We start from the raw sequence: 20,560 nt of genomic DNA, 5'->3' as shown, positions 1-20,560 counted from the left end.
ACATTTTAAGAATGCTAGATCTAGGCACCTGGGTGGCTCAGTCAGTTAAGTGTCTGCCTTCAGTTCAGGTCATGATCCCAGGGTCCTGGGATTGAGCCCTGTGTTGGGCCCCCTGCTCAGTGGGGGAGCTTCTCCCTCTCCCTCTGTCCCTGCCCCCCACTGTGCTCTCTCTCTCGCTCTTTCTCAAATAAGTAAATAAAATCTTAAAAAATATATTAGATCAACTCTCATAAAAGAAATTGCTTTGCAAATTTTGCCCAATCATGTTTGAGGATTAAGATACATCTAGACTCATAGAGTTTAGAGCCATTCTTTTTTCCCCCTAAAGTTCTTGCAAAATTAATGGCATATATTTCTTATGTTTTTGTAATATTTGACTAAAAAAATTATCTGGGACTGGCCGATTCTTTGAACACGAATTCAGTGTCTTTGATATTTATTTCTAATGTTGGCTTGGTAATTTATGTTGTTCAGTAAACTTATTTATCCAAATCATCAAGTTTATTGGCAAAATACTTCCTGAGTTTTCATTTTTTATGCTCTTTTGTGATGTCCCCTTTTCATTTCTGCTCATGGTAACCTGTATTTTCTCTCTTTATTTCCTTCATAAGTCAAATGAAGGTTTCAAAATATTTTAATTCTATGAATCAAATTTCATCTTTGCTGATTTTCTCCATTGTGCCTCTGTTTTAGTATCATTGATTTTTTTCTCCTAGCTTTATTATGACTTTCTCTCTAATTACCATAGATCTAAAGTGATGCTATTTTCCTAGTTTTTTGACATGGAAAGTTAAATCAATGCATATTCAATCTTTTCCTTTTTTCTTTCTTTTTTTTTTTTTGGACATAGGCATATAAGACTACATTTTCCTTAAAACACTGCTTTAATTGAATACTATGTAACTTAATATACTGCTGTTATTTGCATTTCAGTTCAAAAAATTTCTTAATTTTTGCTTTGATTCCTCCTTGACATATAGATTATTAAGCTGTGATATATTATGATTTATAATAAAAATAAATATTTGGCCTTCATCCTTATTTTTGGCAGAGCTCTTAAAACCTTAAAATTTCCCAAGTGAGGAGAACAATACAATAGTCTTTTGTTTATGTTAATGAGGCTACTTTTGGAAATCACATAAGGATGGTGGCTGTCTGCCGGTGTAGCCAACAATGTGATTAGAGAGTTAGAACATTCAGTCTCACTGTGTTCCTCACCACCACTTCTTTGGAGGAAAGAGGAGCTGGAGAGTGAGTTCAATTACCAGCAGCCAATGAGTTAATTAATCATGCCTATGTAATGAAGCCTCCATAAAACTCCAAAAGAACAGGGTTTGGAGAGCTTCTGTGTTGGTGAATACATGGTGAGGCATGGAGAGCGGTGTGCCTGAGGAGGACATTAAAGCCCCTTTCCCCTTCCCACTGACCTTGCCCTACGTATCTCTTCCATCTAGCTGTTCCTGCTTTATATCCTTTTATAATAATAGTCTAGTAAGTAAAATGTTTCTCTGTAAGCTACTCTAGCAAATTAATCAAGCCCAAGGAAGGGCTCAATGGAACCTCCAAATTATAGCTGGTCTGTCAGAAGTATAGATGACAAACTGGGGAACAAGCAGTCTTACAGGCCTGAGCCCTTAACCTGTGTGATCTGGTGCTATCTCCCAGTAGACAGGGTTAGAATTAAGTTGAGCTGTAGAATAGCTAGCTGGTGTAAGAGAATTGGTTGGTGGTGTAGGGTACCACCATTGTACATTAGAATTGGGTACAAAATCTTAGTTGGTAATCAGATGTAGAGCAGTGTCTGGATTGTACCAGGCAATTGGGAGTTTTTCTAGTTATCTTTAATGAGATTGACTTCTACATTAAATATATAAGGTTTAGAGAAACTGCTCTTCTTGAGTAAAACAATATGAAATTTTGGGGGGCTTTCTTTCTGGCCCCAAAAGTGGCCTTTGGTAATAGTCTATATGCAGATGAATCAAAGTTAATTTAGCCACTTTTGAGTTTAGTATTCCTTTTCTTTATATATATAATAGATCTAGTTTGTTAATTGTGTACTGAAAATCATCCTGCAGATTTATTGTCTGTGTTTACTATCACTATTAAGAGAATTGTGTTAAATTCTCCCTCTTGGTGATGGTGGATTTGTCTAGCTCCATAATTTTCCTTATATATTTGAAGTTATGTTAGTGGATTCTTACCCATTTAGGATGTCCTATCTCCCAATGATTTGACTTTTTTTTTTTCACGTTTTCTGTCTTTTTTTTTTTTAATGATTTTTTATTATATTATGTTAGTCACCATACAGTACATCCCCGGTTTCCGATGTAAGGCTCGATGATTCATTAGTTGTGTATAACACCCAGTGCACCATGCAATACACCTCCTTACTACCAATCACCAGCCTATCCCATTCCCCCACACCCCTCCCCTCTGAGGCCCTCAGTTTGTTTCTCATAGTCCATAGTCTCTCATGCTTCATTCCTGCTTCTGATTACCCCCCCCCTTTCTTTATCCCTTTCTTCCCCTACTGATCATCCTAGTTCTTATGTTCCATAGATGAGAGAAATCATATGATAGTTGTCTTTCTCTGCTTGACTTATTTCACTTAGCATTATCTCCTCCAGTGCCGTCCATGTTGCAGCAAATGTTGAGAATTCGTTCTTTCTGATAACTGAGTAATATTCCATTGTATATATGGACCACAACTTCTTAATCCAGTCATCTGTTGAAGGGCATCTCGGCTCCTTTCACACTTTGGCTATTGTGGACAATGCTGCTATGAACATTCGGGTGCATATGGCCCTTCTCTTCACTACGTCTGTATCTTTGGGGTAAACACCCAATAGTGCAATGGCTGGATCATAGGGTAGCTCAATTTTTAACTTTTTAAGGGACCTCCACACTGTTTTCCAGAGTGGCTGTACCAACTTGCATTCCCACCAACAATGTAGGAGGGATCCCCTTTCTCCACATCCTCTCCAACAATTGTTGTCTCTTTGCCTTGTCTATTTTTGCCATTCTAACTGGCGTAAGGTGGTATCTCAGTGTGGTTTTGATTTGAATTTCCCTGATGGCTAATGATTTTGAACATTTTTTCATGTGTCTATTAGCCATTTGTATGTCTTCATTGGAAAAATGTCTGTGCATATCTTCTGCCCATTTTATGATTTGTTTATTTGTTTCTCACATATTGAGTTTGAGAAGTTCTTTGTAGATCTTGGATACTAGTCTTTTATCTGTAGCATCATTGGCAAATATATTCTCCCATTCCGTGGGCTGCCTCTTAGTTTTTTTGACTGTTTCCTTGGCTGTGCAGAAGGTTTTTATCTTGATGAAGTCCCATAAGTTCATTTTATCTTTTGTTTCTCTTGCCTTTGGGGATGTGTCATGAAAAAGGTTGCTTTGGCCTCCAATGATTTGACTTTTATCATACAAAATGTTCCCCGCTATTTCTAGCAATGCTTTGTGCTTCAAAGTCTTCATTTTCAGACAATAAGAGAATTAACACTAAATAAATTTGGTTAATATTGCATAAATTATTTTTCAAGTTTTTATACTCTCTAATTCTTAATTTTTAGATCATTTTTGGTAAAAAGCATTCTACCAGATTTTATACTACTAGATTTTTAACACTTTGAAATATGTCAGTCTTTTACTTACTTAATATAATTCATTTTACATAGGCCTTATATCTACCACAGTTGGTTTTTTTCCATTTTCACATATCTGCATTGTGTTGGTTTCCCTCACTTGCCTATATCTACAGTAATCAAAAACCATTTATTATGCCTTTTTTCTCCAATTTCTTATATTTACGTACTCTTATCATTTTCACAGTTACAAGATTGTGGCATGCATTTTCAATGTCATGTATTAGAATCCATACCATTAATTTACCTCTTCCTAGTACTGTTAGATGCTTAGACCTATTAACTTAATTTGCATGCCTCCCAGCTTTGGTGATAAATATGTTTGCATTTTGTTCTGTACATATTTATAATCCATAAGATACTATTAGTATTACTTTGTACATTACTTTGAGTTATTTTATCTACATATTTAGCATTTCTTGTGTATTTTATACTCACCTGCACATTCATGCTTCTTTCTGGTATCATGTTTTTACTGACTGAAAAGAAACATATTTCTTTGAGTCTTAACTGCTGGCAATGATCTGTTTACCAAAAGAAAGTTTTGTTCTCCTTTATTCTTGAAGGTTGTTTTTACACACTAAAGAATTCTAATTTGGCAATTATATTTACAGAGTAAATATCTTATTCCATTATCTTCTGCATTTGAACTTTTTGTTGAGGTCAGCCAACCATTTAATTGTCATTCCTTTTAAGATATGAAATTATATATCAGGCTGCTCTTAAGATTTCTCAGTGTCTGGTTTTCAAGTTGTACTATGATATTCTTAGGTGTGTGTTTGTGTGTTTATACTGCTTGAAATTCATTGGGTTTTTTGAAGTAGCGAGATGGTGTGTTTCCATGCTTCTGGGAAATTCTCTGACTTAATTTTTTTATTATTATTTCTATTCAATTATCTTTCTCCTCCTCAACTGAGACTCTATTTTAATGATTTTAGGTTTATTGATATGTTTCATATATCACTTATCTTAATCTTTAATATTTTTGCCATGTGTGTAATTGGTTTTTTCACTGACTGTTCTACTTAATGCAGTTAATTGAACAATGCAATCTATAATTCAATGTGTTCACTAATTTTCTAAATTTAGATATTTTCTTTTTTCAGTTCTAGAATATATATTTGATAACCCTGAATAAATTTTAATTTTCTGGTGAAATCAAGCTATCTTCTTTTACATAGGTTATTTGTTTTTCTTTCAGTTTCTCTAAAATCGTTAATTGTGGTGGGTTTTTGTTCATTATCATCTTTTCCACTCTCTGGATAATCTTTTAGTTAGATGACTTCTAGCTTCTCTTTTACTGTCTTCACTGTTGTTTTCTCTTTATTATTGGCCATAATTTCTTCCTCTTCATATGTGTGATAATTTTTTATTGTCTGCTACATGTTATATGTAAAGAACCATAGGCGTTCAGGATAGAATGACCTTTGATTTCAGAGTTTTCATCTTTCTTATGTTTGGAAGATAGGCTGAGTGACTGACAATTGCAATACAATTAGCAGTTGTGTTTGGTCAGAAAATAATGTAGTTTTACTGACCACTCTCTCACACCATACACAAAGATAAACTCCAAATGGATGAAAGACCTCAATGTGAGACAGGAATCCATCAAAATCCTAGAGGAGAACATAGGCAGCAACCTCTACGACATCGGCCAAAGCAACCTTTTTCATGACACATCCCCAAAGGCAAGAGAAACAAAAAATAAAATGAACTTATGGGACTTCATCAAGATAAAAACCTTCTGCACAGCCAAGGAAACAGTCAAAAAAACTAAGAGGCAGCCCACGGAATGGGAGAATATATTTGCAAATGATGCTACAGATAAAAGACTAGTATCCAAGATCTACAAAGAACTTCTCAAACTCAATACACGAGAAACAAATAAATCAAAAAATGGGCAGAAGATATGAACAGACACTTTTCCAATGAAGACATACAAATGGCTAACAGACACATGAAAAAATGTTCAAAATCATTAGCCATCAAGGAAATTCAAATCAAAACCACACTGAGATACCACCTTACGCCAGTTAGAATGGCAAAAATAGACAAGGCAAGAAACAACAATTGTTGGAGAGGATGTGGAGAAAGGGGATCCCTCCTACATTGTTGGTGGGAATGCAAGTTGGTACAGCCACTCTGGAAAACAGTGTGGAGGTCCCTTAAAAAGTTAAAAATTGAGCTACCCTATGATCCAGCCATTGCACTACTGGGTATTTACCCCAAAGATACAGACGTAGTGAAGAGAAGGGCCATATGCACCCCAATGTTCATAGCAGCATTGTCCACAATAGCTAAATTGTGGAAGGAGCCGAGATGCCCTTCAACAGATGACTGGATTAAGAAGTTGTGGTCCATATATACAATGGAATATTACTCAGCTATCAGAAAGAACGAGTTCTCAACATTTGCTGCAACATGGACGGCACTGGAGGAGATAATGCTAAGTGAAATAAGTCAAGCAGAGAAAGACAATTATCATATGATTTTTCTCATCTATGGAACATAAGAACTAGGAAGATCGGTAGGGGAAGAAAGGGATAAAGAAAGGGGGGGGTAATCAGAAGCGGGAATGAAGCATGAGAGACTATGGACTCTGAGAAACAAACTGAGGGCTTCAGAGGGGAGGGGGGTGGGGGAATGGGATAGGCTGGTGATGGGTAGTAAGGAGGGCACGTAGTGCATGGTGCACTGGGTGTTATACGCAACTAATGAATCATCGAACTTTACATCAGAAACCAGGGATGTACTGTATGGTGACTGACTAACATAATATAATAAAAAAACATTTAAAAAAAGAGAAAGTAATGTAGTTTTAGCAAGACACATATATCATACTATACCTTCTATTGAGAGCCCATATGTCTCTATTTTCTCAGCTATAAAAGCAATTGGTGATTATGTTCTGATACTCAAATTTCAAAACTCAATTCTCTACCCTATATTCCAATCTCTTTCAAAATCAAGTTAATATTTTAAAGGGAAAGCAGCATATGTCCTTTAGGAAAATCCCCTTCCACTAGGTCTTTGCCTGCTGAGTACAACAGTTTATAGATATTTCTTCCTTTAAAGGCTTCAACCTGTCTCCCCAGCCTCCCACAGAACCTAAAATCAGCAAATGTGATGTAGAGAAAACTAATTTTGAATCTGATGTCTGTTAAGTGCCTAATCTATCAATCTGTTCTCTTTTACACACTAGAGGTTTCAGGTTTCTCTTTCTTCAACAGAGTCCTTCTAATTGGGAAGGCCAAGTTGATCTTTATGTTGTATTCAGAATCATCACATTACAGGGAACAGTCACTTTTGTTTCAGGGGAAAAAGTCTTAACACTTCTTATTGTTTTCCTTTCTTTGTAGTTCTTAAGTCTTTTAATCTTCATTTCCTTCACAGTTCTCTGATACTTTAAAAATATGATTTAAATTATATTTGGTATTATACAATTGTTTTTATAGTTGTTTTCTGAGGGGGGAAAACACGTATCTCCCAATACCTACGTAGAATTGAAAGCATTTTCTTTATCTCATTTTATAACTAAAGAAACCCTGAAATTTGAGAGACAACTGTTATTATCATCCTATCCTTTCTTTTTTTTTTAGTTGGAAAATTGCAATAAATTAAAGTAATTTACTCAACATGGGAAAAGTCAGTGGTAACGAAAATCTCAAACAAAAACTTCTGACACCTCCTTACTTTCACTTCCCTCATGATACCAAGATTAGTACTGTCACAGTCAGGATTCGGTCAGAAAAAGTAAAACCGCATCAGTGATTTTGATAGAATTAAGTATAAGAATTGGGTAAACATATACAGAAGAACAGAACAAGTTAAGGGAGACATTGTGCTGCTAACTGGTGAGTAGCCATGAAATACTAACTCTAATTTCATTCAAAGAGTTGAGGAGCAAAGGCAAAAGCTTGGGGATTACTTAAATCTAAAAGACTGTGGGGCTGACTGCATGGATCTGAGACTCAGAACTCTGACAGTAGGTCCTGCTAAGCTGGTGAAGATTTGGGATGTTAGTAGAAAGCTCAAAGATCTGAGACTCAGAACTCTGAGGATGACGCACCAGACAGCTATGTTGGTATCTCTCAGGCTGACAATGAAGTTGGTCTGAAGTAATTAAAAAAAAAAAGAAAAAAACTATATATATATATATATATATATATATATATACACACACACACATATATATACATGTATAAGATACACACACACAAATAAATATTTATACACAGACGAAGTATAGCTGCCGGTGTAAAACATGTTATTGAGGTGATATTGACGTAAGGAAAGCAACCAGAACTCCCAGATTTCCAAACTCTCACTCATTCTCCCTGTTGCAGATCCCTATAGGAAGAGGGCTGGTACAGCAGAAATGTGGTCCGTTCAATGCAGTGCACAAAATGGGAAGGGGATTTGAAGCCGAGAAGCAATAACTTAAAAACTTGTATACAACCCATGTGCCATGTTTTTGTTTTCCCCAGAAAATATAAAGAAACAAATTTTAGGAAAAATGAGTCTAATTGCTTAAAATAATGAAGAGTAAGTAGAAATATTGCAGGTATTACCTTTTTTTTTTTTTTTTTAATGCATACTTATTTGGGTACACTTTTTACGCTCGATGACCTTTGTTTCCCACTTTGACTCTGGCGAACGGATATGCTGGATTGGCTCCGGACATTTTGCTGTGGCTTTGCGGTCTGACTGGGAGCCTTCTGTGGTGCCTTTGTGGTCTGACTGGGAGTCTTCTGCGGTGCCTTTGTGGTCTGACTGGGAGTCTTCTGCGGTGCCTTTGTGGTCTGACTGGGAGTCTTCTGCGGTGCCTTTGTGGTCTGACTGGGAGTCTTCTGCGGTGCCTTTGTGGTCTGACTGGGAGTCTTCTGCGGTGCCTTTGTGGTCTGACTGGGAGTCTTCTGCGGTGCCTTTGTGGTCTGACTGGGAGTCTTCTGCGGTGCCTTTGTGGTCTGACTGGGAGTCTTCTGCGGTGCCTTTGTGGTCTGACTGGGAGTCTTCTGCGGTGCCTTTGTGGTCTGACTGGGAGTCTTCTGCGGTGCCTTTGTGGTCTGACTGGGAGTCTTCTGCGGTGCCTTTGTGGTCTGACTGGGAGTCTTCTGCGGTGCCTTTGTGGTCTGACTGGGAGTCTTCTGCGGTGCCTTTGCAGTCTGACTCGGAGACTTCGGAGCCTTTGGCGGTGGTTTTGCAGTCTGACTCGGAGACTTTGGGACCTTTGGCGGTGGCTTTGCTGGCTGTGTGGGAGCCTTTGGTGGTGGTTTTGCAGGTAGAGTCGGAACCTTTTGCACTTGTTTAGCGGGTTGAGTCGGAACTTTTTCCTCTTTCTTTTTTCTCCTCAGACAAAGGCACAGAAGACAACATAACAAGAGAAGCAACCAAAAAAGTGAGAACATTAACAGGTAACTCTTCTTTAGCCTTTGTCTCTTAGGGGGTGGGCCACTATCAACACTACCTCCATTGCCCCTTATTAGGCAGTTGGGTGGGTCCCAATTATAGTTGCAATGGCAGTGATGTTTATTGTTGCAAATACCCCTCATGTTACAGAACTTAGGGGAACAATCACTATCCAAGCGAGAAATATGGACACATTTCTTGTGAATGCAGATACGTTCAGGGCCACACTCTGTGCCATCTTTCACTTCGCCAATATCAGGTTTGGGCATCCCAAAGTGGTGGTCGACAGTCCAGCAGGTGACGTCATTGAAGCGAGACTGATGCACAGTAGAGTGTTCTCTCAAAATGGGAATTTCTTTCACATCTGTACACTGAATTCTCCCACACAGGATGTCTGAGATATTACATTTTAGATATGAAGACAGGTTGGTACCACAGTTACCAAAACGGTCACCAAGAGTATTTATATTTTTGTAGCAATTATGACTTGCACTCTTTGCCTCTTCGCCAAAAATCTGCTTACACAGATCATTGCGGTCATTACATCTCTTTTCATAGCAATAGGCACTTTCATTACAGGGAATTCCATCCTCCACATATACATCATCTGGGCACAAGGGGGATGATCCATCGCACCACTCTGGAAGATCACATTCATTGGCCTGTTTTCGACACGTTTCTCCAGATGGTAATAACTGGCAGTCTTTGCAACAAAGTCCAAAAGCACAAGTAGACCCATAACTCATAGTGCAGTTTGACAGACAACAGGCATCTTTCGCACAACTCTGTAAAGGTCCACAGTCACACTCCTCTTCGTCTTCAACAATACCATCCCCACAGCGCTTCTTTGAAAATATATCCTTTGTGTATATCTCATAGAGCACACATTTTGCTTGGTGTACAGTGTAGGACCAAAAAAAAGAAAGACTGCAATTGCTAAATGCAGTTATTGGTGGGTTTGAAGTATGCATTATACATCTAACTTGTCCACATGAACAATAATTACCATCATGAAACATACCCAAATTATGGCCCATATGATGAGCTATCGCAATTCCAACTAAGGCGATGCTTCTGTTTAGTGTAGTAAGAACTGCACAACTAAGGAGTGGTTGACACATTCCTGGAACATAACCTAAACCACTCATTCCTCGTAATGGTTTACTCATAAAAAGATGTGCAGTATCATGTGGTAGGCGGGGAGTAAGGTTATCATTTTTCCAAATACAAAAAGCTTTCAGAGATCTCCTTATATCACCAACTTCAAAGTAGTTTTTTGTAGTCCAGAACTCCATACCAAATAATAACAATTTAACACCTAATACCTCAAAAATGGAATCCGCTATATTTACCATAGCAAATAGATCTTCTGTAAACTTTGAAATATTCTTGTGTATACGAAGATAGAGAGTATGGTCCACCACCACTGCTAGTTCAACAAGAATCGTATGGCGCCACCAGCCCCGAGAATTACTTTGCTTCTGAGTGAAATTATTAATCTCTTGAGACTCCAGTTGGGGTAAAGTGTCCTCTTGCACAAAGTCAGAGTTCATTTCTGGAAATTGGGTCTCTTCACTCTCCATTTTATATACCAGATGTTCAAATTTAGTAGAAAAAGTCATGGGCTTAATTTCATAAGCAATGTCATTTATCTGTAACAATCCTCGAAAACCACCGAAACAGGAACTGAGGGCAACCAGGGATTCTGGGTCCCCCTCCACATAACCATGATAGTAACAGTCATTCTGAACAAAGGGTTGGTCCTCCAGGAGAGCACCTTGGTCTGTGTAGGTGAACACTGGGAGGTGTCTGGACAGCAAATACTTCTTGACCTTAATGTGGACAATGTGTCTCTTGCCCCCAAAATGCAAGCTGTAAGAGAGCCAGCCTGCGGGCTTCATGCCTCTGCTATTGCCAGGTATCTTCAAAGGAATCACCACTTCTGGGGGACTATGGTATTGGGGCTGCTTAGCCTCAGTGTGTCCACAAAAGGACAGAAACACCCCAAGCCAAAGTAGCAGAAGTATGATCTTCATGTCCTGCAGAACTTTAATCATAGCCATTATGAAATCACTATTATGGAAACATTAGTCCAGAGAAGAAGGCAGGCAAAACTGAGCGTCATAGATGCTCTGGCTTTTTAGCTTGAGCTGGTCAGTGTGCAGGGCTAGGTATTAAGAATCTGTCTTCTGGCAGAGTTGAATCATTAGAGTATCAGCCCTATAAGTAAAGCAAAAAGCAACATGTGGATGAAAGCGGTTGTGCCTGGTGGTGAAAAAGAGAAAGGCATGCAACGAAATTAGTTAGTGTTTTGATCAAGGAATGAGACAGGAAACTTCCTAGAATTTGCTCTTATGTACTGACAAAGCAGAGGGGGCCTGAGGGTATGTAGAAGAATGAAAACTGACCATAGATTAATAAACCTAGTACTTTTGGCCAGAACACACACTGCCTTGATAATAATAATTCAGTGTGTGAACACACTGTGAAAGGAAAATAGGGTTGGGAAGGATGATGGGAAAACAAAGATTTATTGTATTATTCTATAAATATGCATATCATGAACATTTCCAAAATAAGTAGTTAAAACAAAAGGGTCTTAAGGGTAAGGTGATCATATATTGCTGAGATTGCTTCCATTTACACAAGCTAAGTTGGCATAAGTAATAATATCTCTTCTTTTTTTCAAACTTAAGTGTAAATTACTTATAACATTACCTAAGAAACATATTTTTTTAAAAAAAACACTCTTATGTTATTTCTTCATCTCTTTTATGGTGCTTACCATATACCTGCCTAGAGCAAAAATGTTTATTTCAATTTCTTTTTTTCTTCCTTACATTATTCTCCTTACTAGGCTTTTCAAACTGGAAATACTCAAGAACATTCTTTGTGTCTTTCATAAAAGTTAGTATCGTCTATAATGTCTATCTTAATTCTTTATATAACAAAAATGGTTGACGACTTTTATCGTTCCTTGGAGTGTTACTCAAAAGTGCTTATCACATTTTTAATGCAGAACATTATTCGAAAATTGTGGCCAATTTCGTTTCTGGAACAAGGTCATATAAACTCAGTTTCCTTGCCTTGTGCCCTTTAAATACAACTAAATACCCTGAAAATAATTCAAAGAAAAAATAAAACAACCTCTGAAAGCTAAAAATCAAAAGGCAGACTGGATAGAGAATGACTTGAGGAATGATAACCAGGTGAATTCACCGAGTGTTCTTTTAATTTCTCATGTATATATTCCAAACTGGGTACTGGAGAGGTCTTTAACATAGAACCACCAGCATAGACAAAAAACTCAAGAATAGTTTGCACTTTCTGAATAAATGAAAGAGAATGAAAAAAGCAAAACGAAAAACCAGTAAGGTGTTCTAGCACCGGCGCTTGAGCGAAGACACATGTGTGATTTGGAGTGGCAACTTCAAAGACTTATAGGCCAATCCAAGACATAGTCCATAGTCACTGCACTGGTGGACTGTTTAAGTCCCCTACTTTGACAATATAATAGCCCTGAAAGGCAAGCCTAATCCTCGTCCATATCCAGGTAACTAGGTAATTGATCTGCCTTCAGAGGCAGCAGCAAAATCCCAACAATCTGACCCAGTTTCAGCTCAACAACTAAGGCAGAGAATAGGAGCCTCTGTCATAAAGTCTGGTATCTCCCATCCCTCCACCAAGTGACATAGAGAGACAGAAACCTTCTGGCTTCTGCTCCTCCTGTCTCCAGATCTGAGCATGGCCCAATGACACCGGGTAATCCACAAAGGGCATCAGACTAGAACAAGAAGAAAAAAAGATCACTGGACTCCTAGACAGAGAGACACAGATTGGAAAAGACTGAGGAAAATAAAGGTCTTATAGAACACCAGCAAGAAGACCAAGATACATGTGATGGAAGTTCCAGAATGAGAAGAGAAAGGACCAGAAAACTCATTCAAAGAAATAATGGCTAAAAATTTTCCAAATCTAAGGAATGAAATGGGAATCCAGATGCACAAAGCCCAAAATGTCTCAAATAAGAGGAACCAAAGAAATCCATGCCAAGACTTACTATAATCAAATTGTAAAAGGTCAAAGACAAAAAATTTTGAAAGTAGCAAGAGAAAGTAATATGCTACGTACAAAAGAATCACCATAAGACTATGAGTGAAATTTTGAACAGAAATTGTGCAGGTCTGGAGGCAGTGAAATGATATAGTCAAAATGTTTAAAGAAAAAAAAACTGTCAACCAATAATACTATACTTGACAAAATTGTCTTTTAAAATAAAGGAGACATAAAGACAGGCCCACACAAACAAAAGCTAAGGGGGTTTATCACCATTAGAACTGCCTTATGAGAAATGCTAAAATGAGTTTTTAGTGTTGAAATAAAAGATGCTAAATAGCAACACGAAAGCATAAAAAACATGAAATAGATAAATATATATGCATTTATATTCATAAATACATACATATATTCATATATATACATATATTCATATATATACATACATATGAATATGATATTATTCTGTGGTGGGTAAATCACTTTTAATTCTGGTATAAAAAAGATAAAAGTATTCAAAATAATTATAACTATAAAACATATCAAAGGATAAACAATAAGAATAGATGTAAACTGTGACAGTAACGTAAAATGTGAGCTGAAGAAAAAATAAAGTATAGAATTTTGGTATGTGATTGAGCTTAAGTTGTTATCAGTTTAGCATAGACAAACTTAACTATAAGATATGTTATGTAAGCCCCAAGGTAACCACACACACACACAAAAACTATAGAAGTTACATGTAAAAAAAAGAGAAAGGAACCAATGAGTATCAATAGGCAAACAGAAAATAAACAAAACACAACAGAAGATGAGAGGAAAAGACCAAAAAAAAAAAAAAGAAAGAAAGAAAAATAAGATTAATAGAAAAGTAACAATATATCAATATTAAATTGTTCCTTATTGATAATAATTTTAAAATTAAACTCCCCATCAGAAGACCTAAAGTGACTGAATGGATTTAAAAAATAAGGCTCAATATATGCTATGTATAAAAAAACTCACTTTAAATTAAAAAAATAAAACACAAACTAAAAGTAAATATTGGAAAAACGTATTCCATGTAAATGGTCACCAAAAGAGAGCAGAAATGACTACCCTTATATCTGACAGAATAGAGTCTAAGTCAAAACTGACAGAAGCGATGCATACCTGTATACATATATGTGCATCCAACACCAGAACATATAACTATATAAAGTAAATATTCACAGAACTGAAGGGAGAAATAGCATTATAATAATAGTAGGAGACTTCAATACCCCACTTACAATATCCGATAGAGCCTCCAGACTACAAATCAACAAGGAAATAAAGGATTTGAATAGTACTATTGACCAAATCAGTCTAAGAGACATATACAGAATATTCTACCCAATAGCAGCAGGATACACATTATTCTCAAGTACCCATGGATATTTCTCCAGAATAGAGCACATATTTGGTCACAAAACAAATCTCAACAAATGTAAAAATATTGAAATTACAACAAGGTATATTTTGTAATCACAATGGAATAAAACTAGACATCAAAAGCAGAAGGAAAAGCAGAAAATTCATAAACCGGTTGAAAAATTAAAACATATTCTGGAACAGCATGGATCAACAAAGAAATCAGAAAATAAACTAAAAAATACCTTGAGACAAATAAAAATGAAAACACACATACTAAACTTTATGGGATGCAGGAAAAGTTGTACTAGGGGTAAAGTTTATAGTGATAGATGCCTCAAGAAATAAGGAAAACCTAAATAATTATATACCTCAAGGAACCGGAAAAAGAACAAACAAAACTGAAAGCTGGTAGAAGAAGGGAAATAACGGATCAGAGCAGAAATAAATGAAATAAAACTTAAAAGATGTTAAAAAATCATTGAAACTAAGAGCTGGTTCTTTAAAAAATTAGCAAAATTGATAAGCCTTTAGTTTGACACAACAAGAAACAAAGAAAGAGGGTTCATATAAATAAAATAAAAAATGAAAGAAGTGTTACAACTGATGCCACAGAAATACAAAGGATCATAAGGGACTACTATAAACAATTATGCACCATGATCAAGAGGTATTTATCTCTGGAATGCAAGGGTGGCTAACATAAAAATCAATTACTGTGATACACCCACCACATTAAAATAATTAAGGGTAAAATCGTGACCATCTGAAAAGATCCAGAATAAGTGTTTGATAAATTCAATACACTTTTATGATAAAAACTCTCAAAAAACTAGGAATGGAGGGAAGTTACCTCAGCAGAATAAAGGCTATATATGAAAATCCCACAGCCAATATTATACTCAATTGTGAAAAAAAGGAAGGCTTTTCCTCTAAGTTCAGGAGCAAAGCGAGGATGCCCATTCTCTCTATCCTTGTTCGACATACTACTGGAAATCCCAAACAGAGTAATTAGGCCAGAAAAAGAAATAAAATTCATCCAAATTGGAAAGGAAGGAATAAAATTGTCTTCTCTTTTCAGCCAACACGATCCTATACACAGAAAACCCTAAAAATTCTGTTTAAGAGAAAAGCTGTTAAAAATAATATAGGAATTCATTAAAGGTGCAGAACACAAAGCTAACATGAAAACCAGTTGCATTACCATGCACTGACGATAAATAATCAGAAAGGAAATTAGGGACATAATCTCATTTATAGCTGCACAAAAGGAATAAAATACTTAGGAATAAATTTCAACAGGTGAAAGACTTGTATACTGAAAACTATAAAACATATGTACCAACAGTAAATCATGATTCGAAAGAGAAATGACAATTAACGGATGTCAATGTTGAGATAAATCATATGCTAAAATTATCTGACCAGAACTTTAAACCAGCCATTATAAAAAGAGCTTCAATAAGCAGCTACAAATTCTCTTAAAGCAAATGAAAACATAGAAAATCTCAGCAGAGGGACGCCTGGGTGGCTCAGCCATTAAGTGTCTGCTTTTGGCTCAGGTCATGATCCCAGAGTCCTGGGATTGAGCCCACATTGGGCTCCCTGCTCGGCGGGAACCCTGCTTCTCCCTCTCACACTCCCCTTGCTTGTGTTCCCTCTCTCGCTGTCTTTCTCTGTCAAATAAATAAATAAAATCTTAAAAAAAATAAAATCTCAGCAGAGAAATAACAATAATAAAAAAAGAACAACTGAACATCCATAGGTAAATAAAATGAACCTCAACTAAAACTTGTATCTTAAACTAAAAAAATTTCAAAATTAATCAAACACCTAAATGTTAAATGAAAAACTGTAAAACTTTTAGAACAAAATATAAGACAAAATCTTCAGGACGCCTGCCTGGGTGGCTTAGTCAGTAAGCAACCGACTCTTAATTTTGCCTCAGGTCATGAAGTTGGGGTCAAATAAGCAAATAAATAAATAAATTTCTAGGCCAAAAATTCAGTTAAGAGGATGAAAAGAGACATTATACACTGGAATAAAACATTTTTAAATATCTTACCTGAAAAAGAAATTGTATCTGTAATATATAAAGAACTCTCAAAGTCAATATTATAAAATAAGCAATCTGATTACAAAACGGTCAAAAGGCATGAATAAACGTTTTACCAAAGAGGATATACAGATGTATAGTAAGAACATAAAAATATCATCAACATAATTATCCAGAAGAAAAATGTAAATTCAGACCAACATGAGCTATCATCATACGCCTATTAGAATGGCTAACATAAGAAGTTCATCTGGAATATTCTGTGATTTCTAGATCTCTCCTTTCATAAAAGCCAGCAATAGTGTTATTTCTGTTCACACTTTTTCATGGAGAATTCCCAGTGCTTGATGGTTTTATTAAAACCTGGCTCTCAGCAGTTTGAAGCCCTCTGATGTAGAAGCTTCCCAATCTTAAATTCCCATATGCAATATGGTCCAGCGGCTAGAGTCTTGTTGCTTCAATTGTCGATGACGATTCCAAACCACTAATTCAGGAACGATTTGACTAATTGCTTTTGACCTTTGTTTCTCACTATTCTGTAAACCTTCCAAATCAATCCTACACAAACCTCGATCTGTTATTTCATCTAAACGTATTTCTCAAAATTATAGAAACCTTAACTGAATATCTTTTTTAAATTTTATACCATAATTTTTCAGTAAGTTAATGGCTTTTACTTCTGTCCCTAGGTACCCTCATTTCAGACTTTACCAATTCAACCAACTGAATTGGCCAAAATCCTCAACCCGAACTAGATTGATGCTGACATCTGTTTTCCCTTACAACAAAATAGCCAGCACTGTTGAAACTAAAGAAACAACAACAAAAACACAGAGAACCTTACATCTGGGTGAAGCTTAAAAGTGGGACACAAACTGAGAATTGGAGTGATACATCCTGAGTTTCCAGACTAACATAAATTCATGACATATTTTAAACCTTCTGTTCTTTCAATGCATGTATTTTGTCCTTTGGTGCAGTGCCTTCATGACTCTCTGACTTCCAGCACTTCCTCATGGTGACTGTGGGTGAAGATCTACATTCCCTTTACTATTGTTGGCTTTCAAATTAGTTTATATCACTAAACCAAGGATTCTTGATTTTACCCTTGTTTAATAAAGAATTTGATATTTGTCTTTATGTGTCCTATGTGGATTCATATTAATGAGGAGAGGTACTTCCAGGCTGGACATTTTGTTGGTCATTGAGATTATAAGAAAGGTGGAATCACTTGAAAGCATTTCTAGTGCTAACAAGAAAACAGCCTATTTCACAAAATGCCTGGAGAAAGAAACATCATTAGATGAAATTTGTGAGACAAACATGTCTAGCACGAGTAAAACCCCAATATTTTTATTTGCTTTCTGTGTCTTTCCTTGACATATACAAATATATGTATAATATATATATATAATATATAAATATATAAATATTTGCCTGATATATATATATATATTTGCATATATATATATTTGCTACATACCATGGAATATAATTTCATGAAAGAAGGGAATTCTGGAAGATATTTCATTATTGATAGAGAACCTAACTCATGTAAATCTTTATTAAATTTATTCCTTAGACTTCAGGATGGAAAAAGATAGTAAGAAGAGCTGGCTGAGATTATCCACATAAAGAGTAGCTATTTATGACTCCTCTAATCTTGGAGGCTAGCTGTGGAACAGAGAAGAGATTTTCTCTGGGTATGTACGACACCCTGTTTGTGTTTTTCCATTAGACTTTCTATTCTAGTAGTTCAGGTCAGCAGTATTCCCCTCACTGATCTTTTTCTGTTTCTCTGACTTCAATCAAACCATTCTAATGGAATAAATTTGAACTTGAGCATTTAATTTTCTTTAACTTAAATAAATCACTTTGTAATAATATTTTACCAGAACAGTAGAAGACTAAAGTAACAAAACACAAGTATTATGAGAAAAAATTGGACCTATTTTTTTTTTTTTTTATATTCTAGGCCAGATTAGGATAAAGAGTATAAGGATCAGTTCAGTCAATATTATTAAACTAAATGGCCTTGTTTTTTTTTCTAATTAATTTTTAATATCAATTTTTCTAAGCATTTACTCAGATAGAATATGTGAGTCATTGTGTTAATTTTGTTTTTATTGAATAGCAAATCATTAACAACAATTCTATTATTTAGGATTAGTTTAGACTTTGAGTTTATACTTATCTGTTGGACAACTAAATTGTAAGCTGTTTTATTTATTTAAGAGAAATTATGTATCACAATTCTAGTTTAGGTACTTTGAAAATACTTGTACACACCAATAGAATTTTATATATTGGACCACTACTGAAATGTTAGCACATTTAACTCTTAAAACAATGGGAGTAACTGAGGAGACAATTTTAAGTATTTCGAAAGAATACTGATCCATGTACAAAACAAATCCCTAGGAATACAAACCTTATTTTATCATCCAAATATTTGAGGCATACATGGAATTCTACCAGACAGAAGCTTTAAATCCCCATCTTCTCTAAGTGTGTGAGTGAAGTATCCTCTTTTAGAGAATAATACACGTTCGTAGGACACACAATGTTATCAAAATCTTAATAAGGAAATATTGGAAGAATGTAAGTGACAAGGGTATATCTTTTTCAGGGATTAAATATTTTTTCAACATAGCCTGGTAAGGATGTTTCTTGTAATCTTTGTGATTGATATGTGAGAGGCTTGCACTCTCAATATGTGATGGTCCACCCAGTGACTCATGAACCTGTCTGATTACTGCCACTGCACTTTTAGATATTTCTTCACTGGTGTCCTTCTTTCAACTAGTGTTGCTTTATACTCCATCAGGCAGTCTTTGGGACCACTAGGGCTATATCCATAACAATGGATGCCAATGATCTAACAATGAGGAAACAGGAATGTTCCTCAACTTCTCTGCACCAACCTGACTTTGTTAATGAAGCCAATTTCCTTATTATCACTGTACAAGGAAGAATAATTTGTAGAACTATTAGTTCTATGTATTTATAACGTATTACTTCAAAGTTGTCAGTATCATTCAACTGCTTCGAAATGTTTCAATAAATAAATGAATAAAAAATTCATAGGGGAATTATTAAAGAAAAAATAAATTTTAAGTGATGTGCATAAATTTTAAGGTTGAGACAGATAATTCTACTCTTCCTTACTGTTATTTTTTTATATACAACTATAAAAGAAAGCTCTTGATTTGCCTCCTTTTATTATACCTTTTCTTGTCATTATACCCATGGCTTGGAGAATACAGAATTCTTCCTAGTTAACTTTTTAAGAAATTTACCCTCTCCTCCTAGAATGTTCTATCAAAACTGTCTCTCTAGTTACTGTAAGGATCACTTTCTCTGTGAGTTGTTCTTTAATTTGCCACTTCCTGCAATTTAGTTATATACTCAGTAAATATGCATATTATCCTAATTAAAGATGGCTTTTCATTCTATTTTGCAACATTACATTCTATATATATATGTAAACAATCACCCCAAAGGGGATGTATATGATTCAAAGCACTGGTTCAAAGAAATGCTTTGTATTAGATTCTTTAGCTCAAAGAGCAGCAGGTACTTACACTGCCATATTTTATGCATTTCTTAGCTAGCAAATTGAGTCAAATACATCATTTAGTGCTCAGAAATACACTGGAAATTTGTGACACTGTCTTCATAGTATTCAAAATCTAACATACACTTAACATATTATTTTTAAAATGATTTCTAATAACTATTTAGTAATAGCTAATATAATATCTCTATGATGTCCTTCATGACTCTTAAAAATCCCCAAACTCAGTGTATACCAAATTCTGAAGATTTAAACAAATGGTGGTGAGGATGTAGCTTGCAAAGCAAGAGTGGAAAAGTCTATCTGACCTATTCGAATCACAGGTCACTTTGAAAAGACATATTAAGGCAAATGTATAGACAATAAGATCAGTGCTTTCCAGGGTGGGGTGGGGTGGGGATAAATAGGCATAGCACA

General features: G+C 35.7%; 1 protein-coding gene across 1 annotated transcript; it reads right to left on the bottom strand.

The window, feature by feature from the left end:
- Positions 1-8,244: 8,244 nt before the first annotated feature.
- On the bottom strand, positions 8,245-11,216 carry ADAM29 (ADAM metallopeptidase domain 29). The gene has a single exon (XM_008705066.1). It carries the CDS (start codon positions 11,123-11,125, stop codon positions 8,252-8,254), a length of 2,874 nt encoding a protein of 957 aa, XP_008703288.1. The 5' UTR covers positions 11,126-11,216; the 3' UTR covers positions 8,245-8,251.
- Between the last annotated feature and the right edge of the window lie 9,344 nt (positions 11,217-20,560).

This window comes from Ursus maritimus, unplaced genomic scaffold, assembly GCF_017311325.1.
Source record: "Ursus maritimus isolate PB19 unplaced genomic scaffold, ASM1731132v1 scaffold_11, whole genome shotgun sequence".
NCBI lineage: Eukaryota > Metazoa > Chordata > Mammalia > Carnivora > Ursidae > Ursus > Ursus maritimus.
The sequence above is the reverse complement of the archived record's forward strand: the minus strand, read 5'-3'. Positions and strand labels throughout refer to the sequence as shown.